A 20,255-nucleotide genomic window follows, 5' to 3' on the forward strand; every position below is an offset into this window, starting at 1 on the left:
AAATAATTTAATAAAATAGTCTATAAATAGTCCTATGAACGATGTTTTCATAACAGCGCCTGAACAATTTTTAAAGCATTTTTTTCGTATGAAGGTGTAAAAAAAATGAATTAGAGAGTATGCCATATTTTTTTAAACATTTTTATCTTTTTTTTGAGATACGTCACGTTGTTATAGGACGTGGGGCAATTTTGTATGGATTGTGATCCGTCTTCTTTGTGTAACAAAGTAATAACAAACATATAACATATAACAAAATAACAAACAAATATACAAAACATACTTACGAACTAAAGTTGCCAAAATATATTCATAGACTGGCTGTACCCCACGGTTTCAGCCACGCCCAAAGGACATACTTAGGATAATTTTTATCCAGGGGTAAAAAGTGGGTGATACCGGGGGGAACAGCTAGTCACACATCCCTGTTTCTGGGCGATACGCTAATAGGAAAGTTGTAAACTTTTTGGTTTGGTGGTTATTAGCCCAGAGCGTTAAGAATCAAGATCAACGTGAGTGATTTTTTTTCTTTGTTCTACTACGTGTATGACAATGGCGGCGGAGAATGGCTATGTGCCTCAGGCCATTCAATCTGCTAGAACATTTGAGAAACTGGATGAAGTAGGAAGCTATAACACGTGGAAATTCCAAATGAAAATAACACTTGTTTTGGAAGGCTTATGGAAATGTGTGGAGGGCACTGATACAGATTCCACTAAGGATCAGCGTGCTTTAGCCCGTGGGTGGATTTTCAAATTGGCATATTATTGGTGTGATTCTATTTTTTCACAAAAATACCACTACGCCATATGTAAAATATACCTAAGAATATTCTTTATACATTTATTTATGAATAGTAGGTAATAAAATAACAAAACAATTATACCACAATTTTAAAAACTTAAAAATTGTATCACGGAAATCATTTACTTCTCCGTTACTTTCATTACCATGCTTACTAGTTTTACAAAATCTCATACAAGTTTGCCTAAATCTTATTTGATTTAATTCCTCAAGTTTTAAGTATAAACTTAATATTTATTACTTTTCTAAATCGAGATTTACCCCTGACATCGTTACATAACCATTTAAAAATTCGTCACAAAAATATCGTCATTAGTTTCCACGATTTTTGTTTCAAGAAATTTGTTCAACGAAAATATTTAAACAAGTATCCAAACGCATTTCGAGTAGCTTCCCCCGCACGCCACCTCAGTCGTCGTTGATATTCATACGAGTTTGCACGTATACATAGTAAAATTACGTTTTGAAGTGAATTGATTTTATTTTGTCAACGAATTCCGTCATTAAACGATTGGAAATATTGTTGGTAAGTATATTTTACTTTATTTTAATGATAAATGAACATGGATCATATTGAATTTCTATTAATTATGAAGAACAGTGTTACATTGTAGGTTTGCGTTTGCTTTGACAGGAACGTGTTTCAACTTGTTTCGTCATTTATCGTAACATCATTCATCGTCAATTTGTAGATTTGTAGATGATGCAAAGGCTATGCAAAAGACGCAAGTATTTAGAAATAAAAAATGACCCCGAACTATATGCCTTAGAAAAAGAAAAACAACGAGCCAAATATAAGAAACGTAAAGAAGAAAAGAAACAGACATCCATCACAGAAAAAAGTCCACGTCAACAAAGAAAATTGCGTAAACAGTGGAAGGAAAATTCGAAGAAATATAGACAGCGACAAAAAGAAGCGCCATCAGAGTTTCCAAATGTAATTAATGTTCAAGCAGATGAAATTTCTGAAGAAACCGATTTTACAAAGGACCCTATCGGTTTATTTACAAAAGAAGACGTACAAAAAGCAGAAAGGAAGATAAGATATCACGAATTGAAGAAGAGAATTAAATTGGTAAATATTATAAAGAACCTTTTAAGGCTAAAAGCAAATCTCAATAACAAGAGTGACATATCAAAAAACCAGAATTATGATAGCAACCTAGAGATAACTAAAGAGAAGACGTGTATAAATAAGAATCGTTTTAGAGCTATTTCCCTTTTGAGGTCCAGAAAGAACACAAAATTACGCTTGCTTCGCCAACAAGTTTTAGAATCAATCGAAAATTTTTACAACAATGACGATGTAAGTACTATTTCTGCTGGCAAGAAAGAATTTATAACAAAAAACAAGAGGAGGATGCAGAAACGGTACAGCCCCACTGAAAGTTTTACACAAAAAATTACTATCAGAAGCAAATATTAAAGTAAGTTATTCATTTTTCACGAAACATCGCCCGTTTTGGGTACTTCATCCTAAACCTTCAGGCAGGGAGACATGTTTGTGTTCTCAACATACGAATATAGAATTATTAATTAAAGCTTTGTATAATGCATCCATTATAAGCATAGCTGGGCATTAACTCGTTAATCCGTTAATCGTTAATTAACGAAGTTAACATTTTGATTAGCGGATTAACTTTTAAGTTAACTTTAAAAAATGTTAACGGACTTGTTAACTTCCGTTAATTATGCAGAAGTCCGTTAATAGTTAATCCAATGCCTACTATTTACCGCACGGCTCCGCGGGAGGAGGCGCGAAAAACAGGTTCAGACAAGTGCCGGGCGCGGCGAGCGCGGCGCGTAGCAGAGAGTGAAAGACCAGATTTCAGACCAGATTTCAACCGAGTCAAAGGCCTTCTCATAGTCCACAAATGCTAGACACAGGGGCTGATTATACTCTTCGGTCTTCTGTATAATCTGCCGCACTGTGTGGATGTGGTCTATGGTGCTGTATCCGCTCCGAAACCCAGCCTGCTCCGGTGGTTGGAATTCGTCGAGTCTTCCGGCGCGAGTCGGTTCGTGACCACTCTTGAGAACAGCTTATATACGTGGCTTAGAAGGGAAATGGGTCGATAGTTCTTCAGCTGGGTTTTGTCTCCCTTTTTGAAGAACAGGACGACAACACTCCTACTCCACGCCTCTGGAGTTCTCCCTTCAAACAGGACAGCGTTAAAAAGCTTCTGCAGCTCCCCTAGTACGGGCTTACCTCCTGCTTTTAATAGCTCTGTCGTAATGCCGTCCTCGCCAGGGGCTTTTACATTTTTGAGCTGTCTCAGAGCGATCTCGATTTCGCGATTTTCTCGTGGCTTCTTCCAAGGGATTGTACGAACACCTTTGACCCCCGATTCAGCTCAATTTCTCTTTCAATGTCAAGAGTATTGGAGCACCGGATTCCTCGGAAAACAGATATTTATAAATCTATTTATTAAATACAATACTGCTATACCCTCAAGCGCTGCAGTAGAACGGCTGTTTTCCACGGGTAAAGACATTTTAACCCCAAAACGAGCCTCGCTTTCAGACGGGAACTTCAACATGTTAATGTTTATGAAGGGGAATATGCACCTTATGGCCGACGATTAAATTACACATTTATTTGGATGATACAAGTATTTTGTTTTGTTCCTAACCTGTTAACTTCCAAAACCTAAACCAACCAACAGGTTTTTTAAGTTCACTGACGCAACAATATAAAAATACAATTTTACACATAGTTAACGGATTAACGATTAACTTTAACTTGCGTTAATTCTTCCGAAATGTTACAACGCATTAACGTTTAACGAAGCTAACTTTTTTTGTAGCGGATTAACGAAGTTAACTATTTTATTAACGGTGCCCAGCTATGATTATAAGCGAAAATAACTCGCATGGATTAGTATCCCATTTATGTTGTGAACCCAGGAACGCAAAATGTTTATTAAGAGAGTGCATTGCTTGTCGAGATAAGAATATTAACTACAAAGAGTTTTCGAATGATTCCAATCTGATTTATTTTAAGTGGAAAAAAGCAACCAAAGAGTTAGTGACGAAAAAGGGATTTAAAAAGAATCAAGTAACAGTTAAGGAACGAATAATTAAAAACCACTAACAGCAATAAAAGAATTAGAAATGTTGATAAGTCCATTTTTCGTACATATTCATAATATTGAAGTCCAATATACTACAATGAAGAACTTAAAGGAAAATTTAACAGCATCAGAAGCCGTTATTCACGTAGATTTTTCAGAAAATTACGCTTTAAAGTATGCTGAGGAAGTTCAATCGTTTCATTTTGGAGGAAGCAGACAACAGGTTACTTTGCATACCTCAGTCATTAACACTCATAACTTTTCTTTAGGAGCATTACGACCAATATCTGTATGCACTATTAGTAGTTGTCTCCGTCATGATGTGGCTGCTTTTTGGGCGCATTTAATTCCTCTGATAAAACAAGCTTTAGAAATCAATCTTTTTATTACAACAATACATTTCTTGTCGGACTCACCCATTTCACAGTACCGAAACAAATTCATGTTTTATGTTATACTAGCTTCTGCCCGCGACTTCGTACGCGGATCCTGTCCCTTATGCCAGCGACTACGGGGTCAGCAAAATCAAAGATCTGAATAGTCTGATATTGAATTTTAAGGACCCGTTGACTTGAAAACAACGGAATACGCATAACCATTAGAAACGTTCCATATATTTAATTTTTGTACTTTAACGGCAAAAGCACAGCAGACTAAACAAAACGCTGAGAACTGAACCGCAATAGACGTGACCATAGGGATAAAAGCAGTGATTCTAATTAGTCCGCGTAAAAAACATTAAATAGATGACAAAGTCGTGGCGGTTTAGTGGGTAGAGAACCAATCTCTCAAGTATGAGCGTGCGTCTTTGATTCCAGGTCTGGCAAGTGCCTGCCAATGCAACTTTTCTAAGTTCGTATGTACTTTCTACGTATATTTTGGATACCAATGACCGTTATTTGGAGGGGATGTTAAACTGTAGGTTCCGGCTGTCATTGAACATTCTTGGCAGTCGTTATGGGTAGTCAGAAACCAGTAAGTCTTACCATGGGGTGTTGGGTTGAGCGGGTAACCGGTTTGTGGACGTCAGATAGGCAGTCGCTCCTTGTAAATACTGGTACTCAGTTGCATCGTGACTGGAAGTCGACCCTAACATAATTGGGACAAAGGCTCTTGAGATAATAACGACAATAATAATGAGATATAGGCACTGCAGGACATCTGAGGCTGATGACGGGGAGTAGCGACCCCGCGGGGCTATATATACTGAGTTCTCCAGGGAGAGTATACTGTCCCCCATCTCCGGCCGGTCGGAGTGAACTATGACGGGGGTAGATCTCACGCCTCTGGCTTGGCTTGGCCGTCCAGAGTGGAGTCGCTAGAGCAGGATTAGTAGCCCTGCTCGGAGGGTAGGTGCCTCATGGTAAGCACAGGGAGCGCGTAATCTGCGTTTCAAGTCCGCCGAGGTGTCCTCACCCTTCAGCCGCTCATGTCCCTGTTGCCCTCTTGTTGCTATTCAGTGACTGGTTCCCGGGGGCCCAGTAAGTGAGGTGGCGAGTCTCCACCTGCCATTTTTACATGTACCTAATACATTGTCATCCACTAATATCCCATCACAATAGCCCAAGTAGTTTTCCTCCATAGTTAGCAATAGTTTAGCACAGTACCGGGGATTGTCTTTTTTTTTTAACGACGTCCACCGGGGATTGTCCTTGGGTTCATTTTTATAGTGTTTAAAGGGATAATCGTCGGTTTTGTCATTTGTGTCACCATTTCATTAAAGTTGTCTCAAAAGGGCTTCAGCGTGTTGGCTTCGGCCCCACGTTTGCCTCCCAAAAATTCGGAACTTTGTAGTCCCGAGGTCTGGAAGAGACATACAAAATAATAATGAGATATAATAATGTTGTTGTATCTTCGTTATTATTTGTTTGTGAGAGAGAGAAAAAAAATACGTGTCCATTATTTTAGGGTTATCTTAAAGACGGGCTAATTACTTTTTTTGATTCACCATACCTATTTCATAACATTAATTTCTATACATTTCAAGTGTAGTATTGCTCTTGAAGTTCCACATCAGGTGTTCCAGATCTTCGATGTTTATATGTACGTCAATAGAGAGTGCTTATCAGATTGAACAACTTTTGCTAAAACGTCATACCTCTATATGCTATAGTCTAGCTGGGCCCCTGGAGTTCCACATCAGGTGTTTTAGATCTTCAATTTATATAAGTCAATAGAAAGTGCTTATCAAATTGAACAACTTTTGCTAAAACGTCATACCTGTATATGGTACAGAGAAGCTGGGCTCTTGGGGTTCCACATCAGGTGTTCCAGATCTTAAAATTTATTATCTCAACTGAAAATGCTCATCACATGAAACAATTTTTGCCATGGCACCATTTTTGTATCTCTTATAGTTTTGTTGGTCTGTTGGTGTTCTGCATCAGGTCTTCAAGTTTCGAAGATAAATTATAGCCTATATGTTGACCAGGCTTAATACTGATACAACAAAGAAAAAATCATTGAAATCCGTCCAGTAGTTCCGAAGATTAGCGTGTACAAACAAACAGACATACAGACATACAGACAGATTTTTTTTTGGATTTGTGCTCCATCACTGTTTCTAAACCCCACTCAATTATTTTTTTTTTAGTATATTCAATGTACAGACACAGTTTTTTTTACAGATTTTTACAGATTACAGATTACTTGGAATTATACAGAGGCAGGGCATGGAAAGGGTGCACCTGACGGTGTTGGAGCCGTTTTGAAGAGAACTGCCGCACTGTGGGATGGATTTCGGGTTGCATAGACATCCGATTAGTAACCTCGAAAGTGATGACTTTTACGCCTGAATATCTTTCGGAAGACCACATACATACTTTAAAATTGTATAATTATAGTATAGACTCATAAACGGCTCTTTGAGAAATTTTTATTCAAAAATTTGTATGAAGCTGAACGAATAAAAGGACATATCTCCGGTCTCGCACAATTGGCCCTAATTATTTTTCAGGGAGTCAATCTATGAATTATTTGAAATTTTTTGATATATTGCATTATACGGCCAGAGGTGCGAAACATTTTTTTTTTAATTATTAAACTTTTTTTTTGTAAGTATCAAAAGTTTTAGTTTAGGCCAGCTTGGCGTCTATATCTAGCGCAATAAAAATAGGAATATGAATAGGGCCATGACAATATATGATAAATATATATTTAAGTGACATTTATTGAACTTTTCTTTAAATTATTCGATAAATATTTTTGTATTTAAAATTTATTTGTATATCAGTATGTATAACATGTATGAGTATATTAATGTAATATGTGTATATGACTATGACACAAATTTCACAATATGGCTTTTAGGCTAGTTTTTTAATTAGCTTTTTACCTAATGATTCTGGTATCGAAATGGGGTTGTGACGATGCATCGAGCCAAAGTAGATATAAGCAAAAGTTGGATTCTGCAGACGATGATTCCAGCATTTTTATGACATCCTTAGTGCCTTTAAAAATAATGTGTGAAGACATAACAGTTTGGGAAAACCAAAAACCTTGTTCACCAGCTTTTTGTCGTCCAATGCAGTTTCAATTTGTAAAAGAAAGTGAGGCTGTGATGAAGGCCGAAGTAACGGAAATGGAAAAGCAAATTTCAGACCTTATGATGACAATGGTTGATGTCAAGATTTGCACTTATCTTTCAGAGGCTAAGTCCAATGCTGCATGCTACATTTGTTTAGCGAAACCGACCGAGATGAACAACTTGGAACTTGTAGAAAAAAGAGTGACATCACCGGAAATGTTGAAGTTTGGACTATCTACGCTGCATGCACGTATAAATGTGATGGGATGCCTTTTAAATATATCATACAGACTTCATATCAAAAAATCGTCTGTAAGAGGAAAAAGAAGAACAAAATGTAAGAGATGCGAAAAAGAAGATAGTTCAAGATCGTTTTTCAAAATGAACTCGGCTTACTGATTGATGTAGTGAAGCATGGCCATGGTACGACCATTGACGGTAATATAGCGAGAAAATTCTTTACAGATTCAGTGAAAACTGCCGATATAACAGGACTCGATGCGAAACTGATTCACAGGTTTGCTGTTATTTTGCAAGCGATAACTTCCGGTGAGGATGTGGATACCGTAAAATTCAAAGATTACGCATACAAAACTGCTAAAAGGTACGTATCCATTTATAATTGGTACTACATGACTGCAACCGTGCACAAATTGCTACTTCATGGAGCTGACATCATTACTTGTAATGCGATCGTACCACACAACCTCTCTGAAGAGGCTTCGGAAACCTGCAACAAGGATTTCCGAAGATTCAGGGAACACAACTCCCGTAAGAAAAGTAGAGTGAGTTCCAATGATGACATTTTAAACTTTCTTCTTCTTTCTTCGGATCCACTTATTTCATCAATAAGACCCACTTTTGACGCGAAGAAAAATAAAACTTTCTTTAGAGAAACCCTTGATTTACTTAAGCTTCAACAATCTGAGTTTGAATTCACAGACATTTCGCATTTAGACTCTGACTTTGAAATGGACTGTGACTCTGATTCGGACTCTGAATGATTGTGATGATTTGGAGTGTGATTGTTATTATGACATTAACTTTAGTTTCATGAATACCTACTTGTCTTTTTATTTTTTTTAAGATTTAAGATGTTTTTATTTTATTAATTTATGTTTTTTAAGATTGTTTCATAATATTATTTCCAAATTAATTATGACTTATCTTTGATTATGTTATTTTTATATATCGTGTTTATTATTTTAAATAATCGAATATTTCTTGATTGAGGAATAGTTTACAAATGGTTATGTTATGTATGTATGGTAAATCAAGTTAAATAATTGTCACTTAAATATATATTTATCATATATTGTCATAGCCCCATTCATATTCCTATTTTTATTGCGCTAGATATAGACGCCAAGCTGGCCTAAACTAAAACATTTGATACTTCCAAAAAAAAAGTTTAATAATTTAAAAAAAAATGTTTCGCACCTCTGGCCGTATAATGCAATATATCAAAAAATTTCAAATAATTCATAGATTGACTCCCTGAAAAATAATTAGGGCCAATTGTGCGAGACCGGAGATATGTCCTTTTATTCGTTCAGCTTCATACAAATTTTTGAATAAAAATTTCTCAAAGAGCCGTTTACGAGTCTATACTATAATGATACAATTTTAAAGTATGTATGTGGTCTTCCGAAAGATATTCAGGCGTAAAAGTCATCACTTTCGAGGTTACTAATCGGATGTCTATGAAACCCGAAATCCATCCCACAGTGTGCCGATAAAATGGTTCACTATGGACGAGATATTGGTGATTTTGACTCATTTTGTGAAGTATTAAAAGACAACGTTGAAAATATAAATATTATTATTGTAAAAGAGGATTCTATTAAACAAAGAGAAACTCTAATTCCAAAAAAGCTTAAGGCTTTCAAAGGAACCTTTTCCGTTCACCAAGTCCATTGGGATTTGTTCTCTACGAAACTTACTTTAAGAAAAGTAAGTTGTTTTTTATGTGGTTTTGATGAGCGTTGTATATGTTATGGACCATGTGATTAATTCGGGCATTATAAATAATGCCCGAGCATTATGAATAATGTCTAGCTTTATCGGGCCAAATGATTAATAACTATCTTAACTTCATTATTTATCACATTGCACGGGCATTATTATATTGCTACATGACAGTTGGGCAATTTGATAAAAAAGCTATATTTTACGCGGTGATATTTTCATTTGACTTTTATTAAGAGAAGATGTTAATTATGCCAAATAATAAGTCTAACCTCCCCACTCAGAGACATTTAATGATTACTTTACAAATCCTTCACTAAAGAATGGCTTAAGTAACCATTAAATGTCTCTGAGTGGGGAGGTAATTGCTTAAACTTTAGTTTATTTTGTTTTGTAATAATAAGTAATTTATATATATTTTATTTCTATAACAAATAAAATGTCTTGACTTAGCGCACGAGGTTGTCGCCATGTGGGATGTCGACACGGCTGTTATTGTGCCGATTGTCATTACGACCAATGGTCTAAAAGCCAAGAGCCTCGACCAACACCTCAGGAGGCTTTCGTTGGGCGGCTGGATCAAGGGATTGATTCACAAGGCAGTACTCCTTGATACGGCGCGTATTGTGAGGAGGTTTCTGTCTCTGGGACCCTAACCACCGGTACCTTGGACCCTGTGCCCGATATCGGTGGGCATCATATAAGATTTGTTGTAAAATTTTTGTTTTTTAATAATATTTTTTGTTATATTTTTAATGACTTTCCTTAACTTTAAAATGCAAAAACTAGTAAATTTTTAAGGCCGAAGTCCTTTATAATTAATCCAAATCATGAGGCTGATTATTTAAGTGGTTTGATATTTCATCATCTCGGGCATAGGACGTCCACTGTTGAACATAGGCCTCCCCCTTAGATCTCCACAGATACCTGTTGGGGGTGACCTGCATCCAGCGTCTTCCGGCGACCTTTATAAGGTCGTCTGTCCACCTTGTTAGTGGACGTCCTATGCTGCGCTTGCTAGTCCGTGGTCTCCACTCCAGCACTGTACGACCCCAACGGCCATCCGCTCTGCGAGCAATATGGCCAGCCCATTGCCACTTCAACTTGCTAATCCGGTGGGCTATATCGGTGACTTTAGTTCGTCTACGGATCTCCTCATTTCGGATTCGATCACGTAGAGAAACACCGAGCATAGCCCTCTCCATAGCTCGTTGAGCGACTTTGAGCTTTGAGATGAGGCCGATAGTGAGAGACCACGTTTCGGTGCCGTAAGTCATCACTAGCACACATTGGTTGAAGACTTTCGTCTTGAGGCACATACCTCATGTCGGACGAAAAGACATTGCGTAGTTTCCCGAACTCTGTCCATCCGAGTTGGATTCGGCGGTTGACCTCTTTCTCGAAGTTGGACCTGCCTAATTGGGCTCTTGTCCTAGCATAGCGTTTGATACTTAGTTTATTTTAAATTAAATGGCAATAACCATAAAAAAAATTGAAATTAGATATGTTTGTATTACTTTGCCCAAAAGGTCACGGGCAATATGTATAGTGCCCGGTCAATTTGATTTTTTAAATAATTATTATCAAATAGCACTCTCATATTGGGCATTTTTCATAATGACTGGGCATTATGTATACTGCCCAATTTATCACTTGGTCCATAACATATACATGGCAAGCACCTTGGATACTATGACATTATACAAAACTGTAATACTGAAAATAATTATAAAGAATCGGAAAATGTAATGATGTTATCCGCAAGTTCTGCAAGTAAAAGAAGTGTGAATAAAAATAAAAGAATTGTCATATTACAAGATTTAACTTTTAAGGATCAAAATGATATAAACTTGCATTATGCAAACCAACCATCTAGGTCTAAATCAACACAGCATTTCTTTAGACAAAACATGTAAAAAAATGTGAGTTTACTGAATTTCGATTGAAGGCTGATCGTTTTATTTTGTAGAGGCCACTTTTTGTTTAAACAAATTAAGATTAAAAAAAATATATATTGTAAGTTACGTATTAGAAATTGGAATGTGAATCATTAAGGTGGTGAGTGGTAGACCGCGAAATTTAAATTTTCTTATGTGTATTTGCACTTTGCAGGTTAGGACTTTTGATTCGCGAATATAATAGGTACGTATTTATGGAATTATAATCATTAGGCTCAATTCACACCAAAAGAGCGGCAAAGCGAAACGCGGTTTGAGTGTCATTTGAACCCGAACGAGTCCCGCCGCGGGCATCCGCGCGACTCTTTCGAGTTTGTCATGCGAAAATATACATTATAGTAATGGGAATAAAGTAAAAATTCAAATGACACTCAAACCGCGCTTCGCTTCGCTGCCCTTCGCCGCTCTTTTGGTTTGAATTGCGCCTTAGAACATCTTTGTAAGTTAGATTTGTACCATTGGAACAAAAGTGCTTAAGGTACAAATCTAACTTACAAAGATGTAGTACGTAGGATTATAATTCTGTAAATACGTACCTATTATAGTCGCGAATCAAATTTTGATTAAGATACAACCTGACACTGAAAATTGCGCAAAACTTAAGAGAAATTTATTTTCGTGGGCTACAATTGCGTATAATTTTTTAGAGGCTTATTTTTGAAAAAAAAAAAAAAAAAAAATTTTTTGTTGTGAATTTTATTTTGTTAAATACATGTATAAAATCAGACATAAGACATAAGGTGATTGTTTAATGTTCATTTTTCTTCCATAAAAAGCTGATTATAATCATTGTGTTTTATTTGCATCATTAACGTCTACATCTTATCATTGACTTCAACAGGCGATATCATTCACATCTACACAACATCATTCACTTCAATGCTATATTTATATTTCATTATTTTTCTTTTAAATGTGGTGTTTATATTATAGTTTAAATATAAAAAACTATTCGTTTTTCCATTAACAACGTAACAGTATTGATATTTTTAGTTATTCCAAGTAAAAAGTAATACCACACAAAAACTATCATATTAAATCGTAAAATGAAAATCCACCCCCGTATTCGCCTCGCTATTAAATCATGCTGCATTCAACACGTTAGATCGGCTAAAACATCGAAGGAGGCATAGGATGCCTTAAAATCTGTCTTCGAAGATAAAATTTTATTACGTTAACTTCATCGAGCTGACTACACCCATCCCATTACAACTCGATGAATGAGTATATTGAAGGTGTAATGACCCTAGTACCACAGCTAGCCGACATCGGGCGTGTTATTGAAGACAAGGAAGTTGCTGAAATTCTTTTGAGTGGACTACCACAAGAGTATGACTTCCTAGTATCCAGCCTGGAATGTTTATCGTCGCTAGAAGCTAACAAGTGAGATGGTACGTGCAAGGCTCTTGCAGGAACATTTTCGCCGTATTAACAATGGAAACAACAATGTTTGGAATCTCTAGGGTCATATCAAAATTACTCCGTGGTACCCAAAACGAACTTTCCTTAAAACTTTATAGTACCAAAACCAGTCATACAATATTTTTAACCGACTTCAAAAAAGGAGGTTTATTATAAAATAATTATATTCTTTATATTAATTTAAACCGATATCTGGACTTCAATTTCAACAGGTTATGGGCCCAGTCGCATCTGTATGAAATTAATTTATAGTAGTAGTAGTTTATAGTTGATTAAAGTTTATCAACTCCAAAGTTACGGCCACGCGGTCACCGGCGCGTATGTTTATAACGACTTCAAAAATCAGGAGGAGGTTCACATGTCGCTTAAAGGCAACTCTTGAAAATAGTAAGCACGCACGCAATTCTGTATTCGCGATATAAAAACTCTCCCTAAAACCACCACCTCGCTAGAAGCTGAACAATAACACAGTGATAGTCGGAAATGGCGAGGAAATTAGTGCGCTCGGGTGTGGCCAGGTGGCGGTACAGGTCTACAATGGCCGCGGATGGGCAAACACAACAATAGACAATGTACTCTTCGTTCGGAAATTGAAAACAAACCTGTTATATGTCAAATGTGCCACAGAGAGAGGTTATGTTAAAATGGACAATAACTTGTATAAATTCTACAAAGAAAATACTGTAAGGGCCGTAGCGAGTCGTAACGGAGATATATGTACTACATGGACGTGCGTCACAAATGTGAAATAGCGAACGCGACTGGAGTGAAATGTGGACTTAAAGAGTGGCATGAAAAACTTGCTCATCAAAACTTACAGTATGTTAGAATGGTGCTTAAAAACAACAACATTGAAGTGAAAGACTCTGACTTTGAGTGTGAGGGTTGCTTGGAGGGCAAACGCATCGTTTGCCTTTTAGTGCCAGTGAAAATAAGGGCCGATTTTTCAATCATCAGATAAAATGCCTAATAACTATTCTAAGGAATAACGTTATTGGACTGTTTATACAGACGAATAGATGCTCGTCGATTTTTCATTAGTAATTTATTGCATGAATAACGTTTTGATCCAATATTTCAACTCTAGCATTTTAAGCTTTTGAGAAGTGAAACAAATATATCGCTAAGCAATGCATTAGACAGAGACAGACTTTTTTCTATCCTGTCAAATTATCCGTCTATAATTTTTAGGTTAAAAATAGCCAGTTCAGTTTGAGTTGTTTTTGATTTTGTGAAAAACATAAAGTAAAATAATGGAAAACAAAAAACGAGAGCGCTCAGCCAATTTTGATTCTGCTGAAATTCAGCTCCTAATTAATTTAGTGGCAAAATTTAAAAATATTGTTGAAAATAAAAAAACTGATGCCGTTACTAATAAGGATAAGGAGGCAGCCTGGAGGCAAATAGAAGAGAATTTTAACTCCTGTGGAGTGTCCACAAATGCCCGATCGTGGAAGACCCTCAAATTGAAATACGAGGGTATAAAAAAAAAACACAAAAAAGAAATCTTCTCTGCAAAGGCAAGAGATGTACAAAACTGGAGGAGGGCCTTCAAAAGCTCCAGAATTCAGTGAAATCGATGAAAAGGTGCTTAGCATCTGCTCGAACATAACAGGACTTGAGCCACGTCACGACAGTGACACTATTTCAAGTAAGTATTGGCATGTTTTTGGTTACCAGTTACTATTTAAAGTGCAAAAGCTCACATGTAATAATATTTTTCAGAATCTACTCCTCTGGAAGAAGTTGAAGATAGTAATATTATTTTTGAAATAGAAGAAATACCAGAAAATTCATTCCAACCCCATCCAGTAGTTGATTTGGCCATCGGGGAAATTGTTGAGGACAATCAAAAAGGTATATGTCTATAAAAGTCAGATGTTCTTAAATTCAGTTATTTTATTTTAAGGAGCATTCTATGAGGCCATAATTTATAATTTATGCTTGCAGGCAGGTTGTAAGATTATAGTAGGGTACTACAGATTGTGTTTTGATATCTAATAATAAACCAAACAAATGAAACATGTTATGTTTAATTAGCCCATAAGCCCATACTAAATGTAGGTATACTTTCATGTAATGTATTGTATGTAATTGTTGTTGTATTACTTTCAGAAAATAATTGGGACAAATGGCACCCAAAGGCTTTAAAATCAAGGGTGTCCAATGTATTAAAACCAAATGTCTCCAAAGCTAGTGTCACCGCCAAACTAGACAAATTAAGCGAAGCTCGACTGGAGCTAGTACAGCTCCAAATGAAGACTGCCAAACTTGAGCACCAGTTTATGGAGGAGGAGCATAAACTGAAAATGTTGCATTTAGCTAATGATGAGAGAAGAAAAGAAGAATTACACTCATTACAATTAAAACAAAATGGGTGTAATTGTGGAGCAGTTCCAAATACCATGACTTAGATTTTTGTTCATTATTTTGAAAAATAAAAACTTGACTTTAATAAAATACCAATGTTTTTATTATGTAACATTAATTGAAAAAGAAATTGCACATATGATAAACATAAATTTCTATTGAATGAATATAAAGATTATATGTAGTAAAACTGTTGAAAAATTGAGCTTGGCTGCCCTAGATTATTCAGTAGGTAAGGCATGAAAATAATTTATTAAGATTAAGTTCCTAGTATGGCACCTTTCATCACCAGTAAAATCGGCTATAGCGGGTGGAAATATAGGCTGTGGTGGAATATGCAATTCTGGGTCCACTGGAGGTTCCTCCTCATTTTTTGATCTTGCCAAGTTGTGTAGTACAGCACAGGCTACAATCACATCTTGTGCAAGCGGCAGCCTACACCTTAATCCTATACTTAGGACTGAAAACCGTCTTTTCCAAACTCCAAAGCACCTTTCAATAACATTCCGTGTTCGAATTTGTGATTCATTATATAAAGTCTTAGTTGGTGTGTCTGGATTTTGAAAAGGAGTGAGTAGGTAATTAGTTAGTTCATAACCACTATCTCCAAGTATAATTCCATTGCCAAATTCACCATTCTCAAAGTGGTATTTCACATGTGAATTGGCAAATATCATGCAATCATGGGTAGAGCCAGGCCAACGTGCAACTATATCTTGAAACATCAAGTCTGCTGAACACATTGCTTGAACATTAAACGAAAAGAATCCTTTTCTATTCCTGAATTCTTCTGCAGTGTTACCACCAGGCGACTGAATCCTAATATGGGTGCCATCTATAGCCGATACTACTCTAGGGAATCTGGCTATTTTATAAAATTCTAGTTGAGTGCTTCTGATGTCTTCGTCACTTCTTGGCAAGTTTATGAATATTGTTCTTAAAGATGCTATAGCTTCAGTAACTTTTTTAATAATACGGCACATAGTGGAACTATGAATACCACCAAAATCACCAACAGTTATGTAAAAACTTCCAGTGGCATAAAATCGCAGTGCAATTAATAACTGCAACATGGGTGAAATACACTGATTTCTGAAACAAATAAAAGCCCTTATTTTAACTGATATTGTAAGTACATACATAGGTAAGCACTATCTTACATCACGGAAAGTGCGATATAACAGCTTACCGCTTACGTACCTTTCTGTTTGGTGCTTGATTTTATTTTCAATTAGGGAAAGTAAATATTGCACCGACTCTTTCCGAAGTCTGAATCTGCGATGAAATTCTTTTGAATCCCAAATCCTAAAGTGATCAGGCCTTGGGCGGATTATTCTTTCTTTTCTTTCGGGTGGATTTATATATTCATTTATTATAGTCTCTTCTTCGATAGCCAAGTCATCAATATTATCGAAAATATCCATAATAAATTGTTAATAGCGCAAGAAATAACTTTCAGGCCTTGGGCGGATTATTCTTTCTTTTCTTTCGGGTGGATTTATATATTCATTTATTAAAGTCTCTTCTTCGATAGCCAAGTCATCAATATTATCGAAAATATCCATAATAAATTGATAAATTGTTAATAGCGCAAGAAATAACTTCAAACTAAAACGTCATCTGCGTCAAATTATCAATCGAATAGTACTTACCTGGCGGTCAAGGCGGCAAATAAATTAATTCCTCAGATAAGGATTTATTCGTCCAATAGGTCTTACTCGACCATTGAAAAATTCATCAACTTCGCTATCTCTCGAATATACCCTATCTGTTTGTTTATCTGACAATTGAAAAATCGGCCCTAAAACGAGTAAACCATGCGAGTTAATACACGCAGATACGTGCGGCCCTATGGAGGTGCCGTCCGTGGGAGGATCCAGATACTTCGTAAATCTAAAGGATGACTTTTCTAACTCAGTCTCCTTTTTGTCTTTCCTCCTTCCTGTCCCTTTCAGTCTTCTTTCTGGTCAGTGTACTTTGTTAAAGGCAAAGATGAAGTTAAGAAATGTACTGAGAACTTTTTGTACAAGGCTGAAAATGTAACCAAAAACAAAGTATTGTGTATCAGAAGTGATAATGGATTAGAGTTCGTGAACAAAGAAGTTCAAAGTTTGTTTAAGAAACGTGGAATAAGCCATCAAACCACGGTTCTATATGTATACTCCAAGGCCGAACGAGAGAATCGAACTGTAATAGAAACAGGACGTAGGTACAATGTTGGGTGCAGCTAGGGCTGCCAACTCGAATTTCGCCAAACCCGGACAAACATATAAAAAACCCGGACATTTGGCGTAAATCGCATTTTTTCCCCGAACGAGTACGATTTTTTTTTAAACAAAATAATACCTAATTTGTAATCCATTTACTATTAACATATACTTAAATTCAATGAGGTGCTTCCTCACATGAAAAGTGTCCGGGTTTTCCCCGGACACTTCTTGAAACCCCGCCCGGACGCCCCCCGGACGGCCTCCAAACGAGGACAAATCCGGGGAAACCCGGACGGATGGCAGCCCTAGGTGCAGCAGGTTTACCCAAGAAGCTGTGGGCAGAAGCTGTTTATACTGCGGCATATAAATAGAACGAGTAAAAGCAATGAAACCGGAAAGACCCCATATGAAACGTGGACAGGCAAACAATTTGATATAACGGGACTTAAAATCTTTGGAAATCGTGTGTATGTCCATGGACATTAATACATTAATAAAAGTCTGCTTTAAGTTAAACGATTGTTAACATTTCTACAGGTCGAATACTAGTTATAGTTTCAAAACTCTAACTCCCAACAGCAGAGGTTTCAATCAAATTTTGAAAAATTCATATCTACGAACAAAATACCAAAACCGTCTAATTCGTCGTCTAAGTGAAATTACATCTATAATAATATTATAAAGAGGAAAACTTTGTTTGTTTGTTTGGTTGTAATGAATAGGCTCAAAAACTACTGGACCGTTTTTAAAAGTTCTTTCACTTTTCGAAAGCTCCATTATCCACGAGTAACATAGGCTATATTTTATCCCAGTACGGGCAGTAGTTACTACGGGACGCGGGGGAAACCGCGGAAAAACGGCTAGTTAGGAAATAAGCGTGAAATTCAAAATGAAAATCAATTTTTTTTTTTCGTCAGATATTGATGAGGATTACAATATATTTTAATCCATGAACATGACCGATGAGTGCCGGCGCAGTGCCGATATGTGATCATTGTTCACATACCGAAATTCTCGACTTACCTAGTTTTTAGTGAATCATCAATATCAATGTGAGATACCAATGATACGTAACTGTATCGGAAACATTTAAAAAAATGTGAAAAATTTAAAAAGTCCGGTTCTTCTCCATAAGACCCACTCTTTGGAAAACTATAGACCTATAGGAAATAAAAAAAATACTGTGATTTTATAAGATTTGAGATAACTTTTTTCGCCTATCAGCACTTCGCGACGGGCTTTTGAAGAAAATTGCGGATGAAATTAATGTGCCTCATTCTACGATTTTTCTGTGAGACACGATGAACCGAGAAACACATGGCTGTCGAAAGATTTGCAGAAATGGTTCCCGTTATACGCGAAACATTCGGGGTATTCAATATGCTGCTACTCAAGCATACCATCTTCAAACCTGCTGCTATACCAGTTTATTGTTTCTTTGGTTATATTGAGAAAAGGCTAGAAAGGAAAAAAGCCCACCATAGTTGGGAAAAGATGAGTTATGCTGAGAGTTTTTTATATACGGTAAATCTTAACAAAGCAAGACTTTTTATCCGGGTTCGGAAAATCAGTTTTTGGGTTACCTGATTGCAGACCCCCCTGCTGAAAATCATGGATACTTTATCGAATCAAAATGCTTCAACCAGCCATCAGCGAGGACATGGACGACAGTGCAAAGGTCGTCAAATATATCAACGTGGTCGTGTTGCTCAAATGGGATGCGTCAAAGGCGCCGAAACAGTCCGGAATGTTCAGGACGACATCCATCGGCAGCTATTCGTTGGTTCACACGAGGAGGATGCTCTAGACCGCCTTAGCGAACAACAGACTTTGAAAGCAATTACCCTTTCTATCACTACAAGGGGAATTGGCCTAGGAATCTGCCATCTAACTTTTATTTCCATATCATATCAAGAAAACATCATTCCTAACATATGTATATGCAATGTATCGTGTATTTCTAGGTTTGTTGAAGGCCAAACTTGAGGCCTTCAAAGCGGACTTACCGGTTGTTCCCCGTCTGACGGAACTCATCAAGCAACCCGGAGTTGGTAGTGACATGTTACGGACTGCACAGTCTATAACAATTGTGCCCGAACCAATTAGGAGAATCACTAACGCAATTGGGTTCGGGAAGTAGTTCCCTCAGACGTGGGTTCCCGCGGGGAACAGTTAGTTATACATTTAAAAACCCTGATTCTGGGCGATACGCTATCTATTTTGTTCTGCCTTTTAAAAATGTGAAAAATGAAAAATGTGGAAAATATTAGCGTGGTCAATAATACAGAGGCTCTCGTGTACACTACAGAGGAAATAGCTACAGCCAATGACGAATGGAATGAATGTGAAAACTGGAGAGGTTTAAATAAAGCCATTAAACGAAAGAACAGATAGATGAGTCACGGGTCAAAACACGCTCAAAACCGACGTGTTTGGAAGATTCCTGTATCACCTACTTTAGGCACCAGTCTCTCACATAGGTGTAAGTGTTAAGACCCCCTTGTGAAGAGAGAATATATGATTTATTATTATTGCCCCGAATGGGACTTTATCAAAAATTCAAAAACTGCCCACGCACCTGTTCTGTTAAATGGAAACATTGTAGACTCAGTCTCTTAATAACAGGTTTTTAAATATAACATCAACCTGTGCATTTGATTCTATTTTCCAGGCAGTTCTCTGAAGACCACTGTCAAATAGATCTTATTCAGATATCTTAAAATCCATGCAACTTTCCATCCCCGGTCTAAGATTCAGATGCCCCAAGACGTGATGGCGTGATGTAGTGGCGACATACATGAAGAAGTGCCATGTGTCACAATTTTGGAAAAATTAGGAAAGTTTACCCCACCACCATGTGGGATACACAGCAGGAAAAAAGAGAGAGTTTAAAATCGTCCGACTGTCCAATTATCAACATGGC

At 36.9% G+C, this 20,255-nt stretch overlaps 1 protein-coding gene and 1 long non-coding RNA gene across 2 annotated transcripts; one reads left to right on the forward strand and one right to left on the reverse strand.

The window, feature by feature from the left end:
• The first annotated feature begins 14,328 nt into the window (after positions 1-14,328).
• LOC124644544 lies at positions 14,329-15,212 on the forward strand. The gene is made up of 2 exons (XR_006986080.1): positions 14,329-14,609; positions 14,868-15,212. It is a non-coding gene; the product is annotated as an uncharacterized LOC124644544 (long non-coding RNA).
• LOC124644543 (putative nuclease HARBI1) lies at positions 15,203-17,433 on the reverse strand. The gene is made up of 2 exons (XM_047183985.1): positions 16,323-17,433; positions 15,203-16,214 (listed from the first exon to the last, which is right to left on the reverse strand). The coding sequence occupies exons 1-2, from the start codon at positions 16,544-16,546 to the stop codon at positions 15,344-15,346; spliced, it is 1,095 nt and encodes a 364-aa protein (XP_047039941.1). The 5' UTR covers positions 16,547-17,433; the 3' UTR covers positions 15,203-15,343.
• Positions 17,434-20,255: the final 2,822 nt, after the last annotated feature.

The sequence above is a fragment of the Helicoverpa zea genome, chromosome 30 (assembly GCF_022581195.2).
Source record: "Helicoverpa zea isolate HzStark_Cry1AcR chromosome 30, ilHelZeax1.1, whole genome shotgun sequence".
NCBI lineage: Eukaryota > Metazoa > Arthropoda > Insecta > Lepidoptera > Noctuidae > Helicoverpa > Helicoverpa zea.

Excerpts from the sequence above, each read along its gene's own strand:
- LOC124644543 (XM_047183985.1), bottom strand. The coding sequence starts at position 16,546 with ATGGATATTTTCGATAATATTGATGACTTGGCTATCGAAGAAGAGACT. Across the intron at positions 16,215-16,322 it reads ATCAAGCACCAAACAGAAAG|AAATCAGTGTATTTCACCCA; the intron begins GTACGTAAGCGG and ends TATTTGTTTCAG.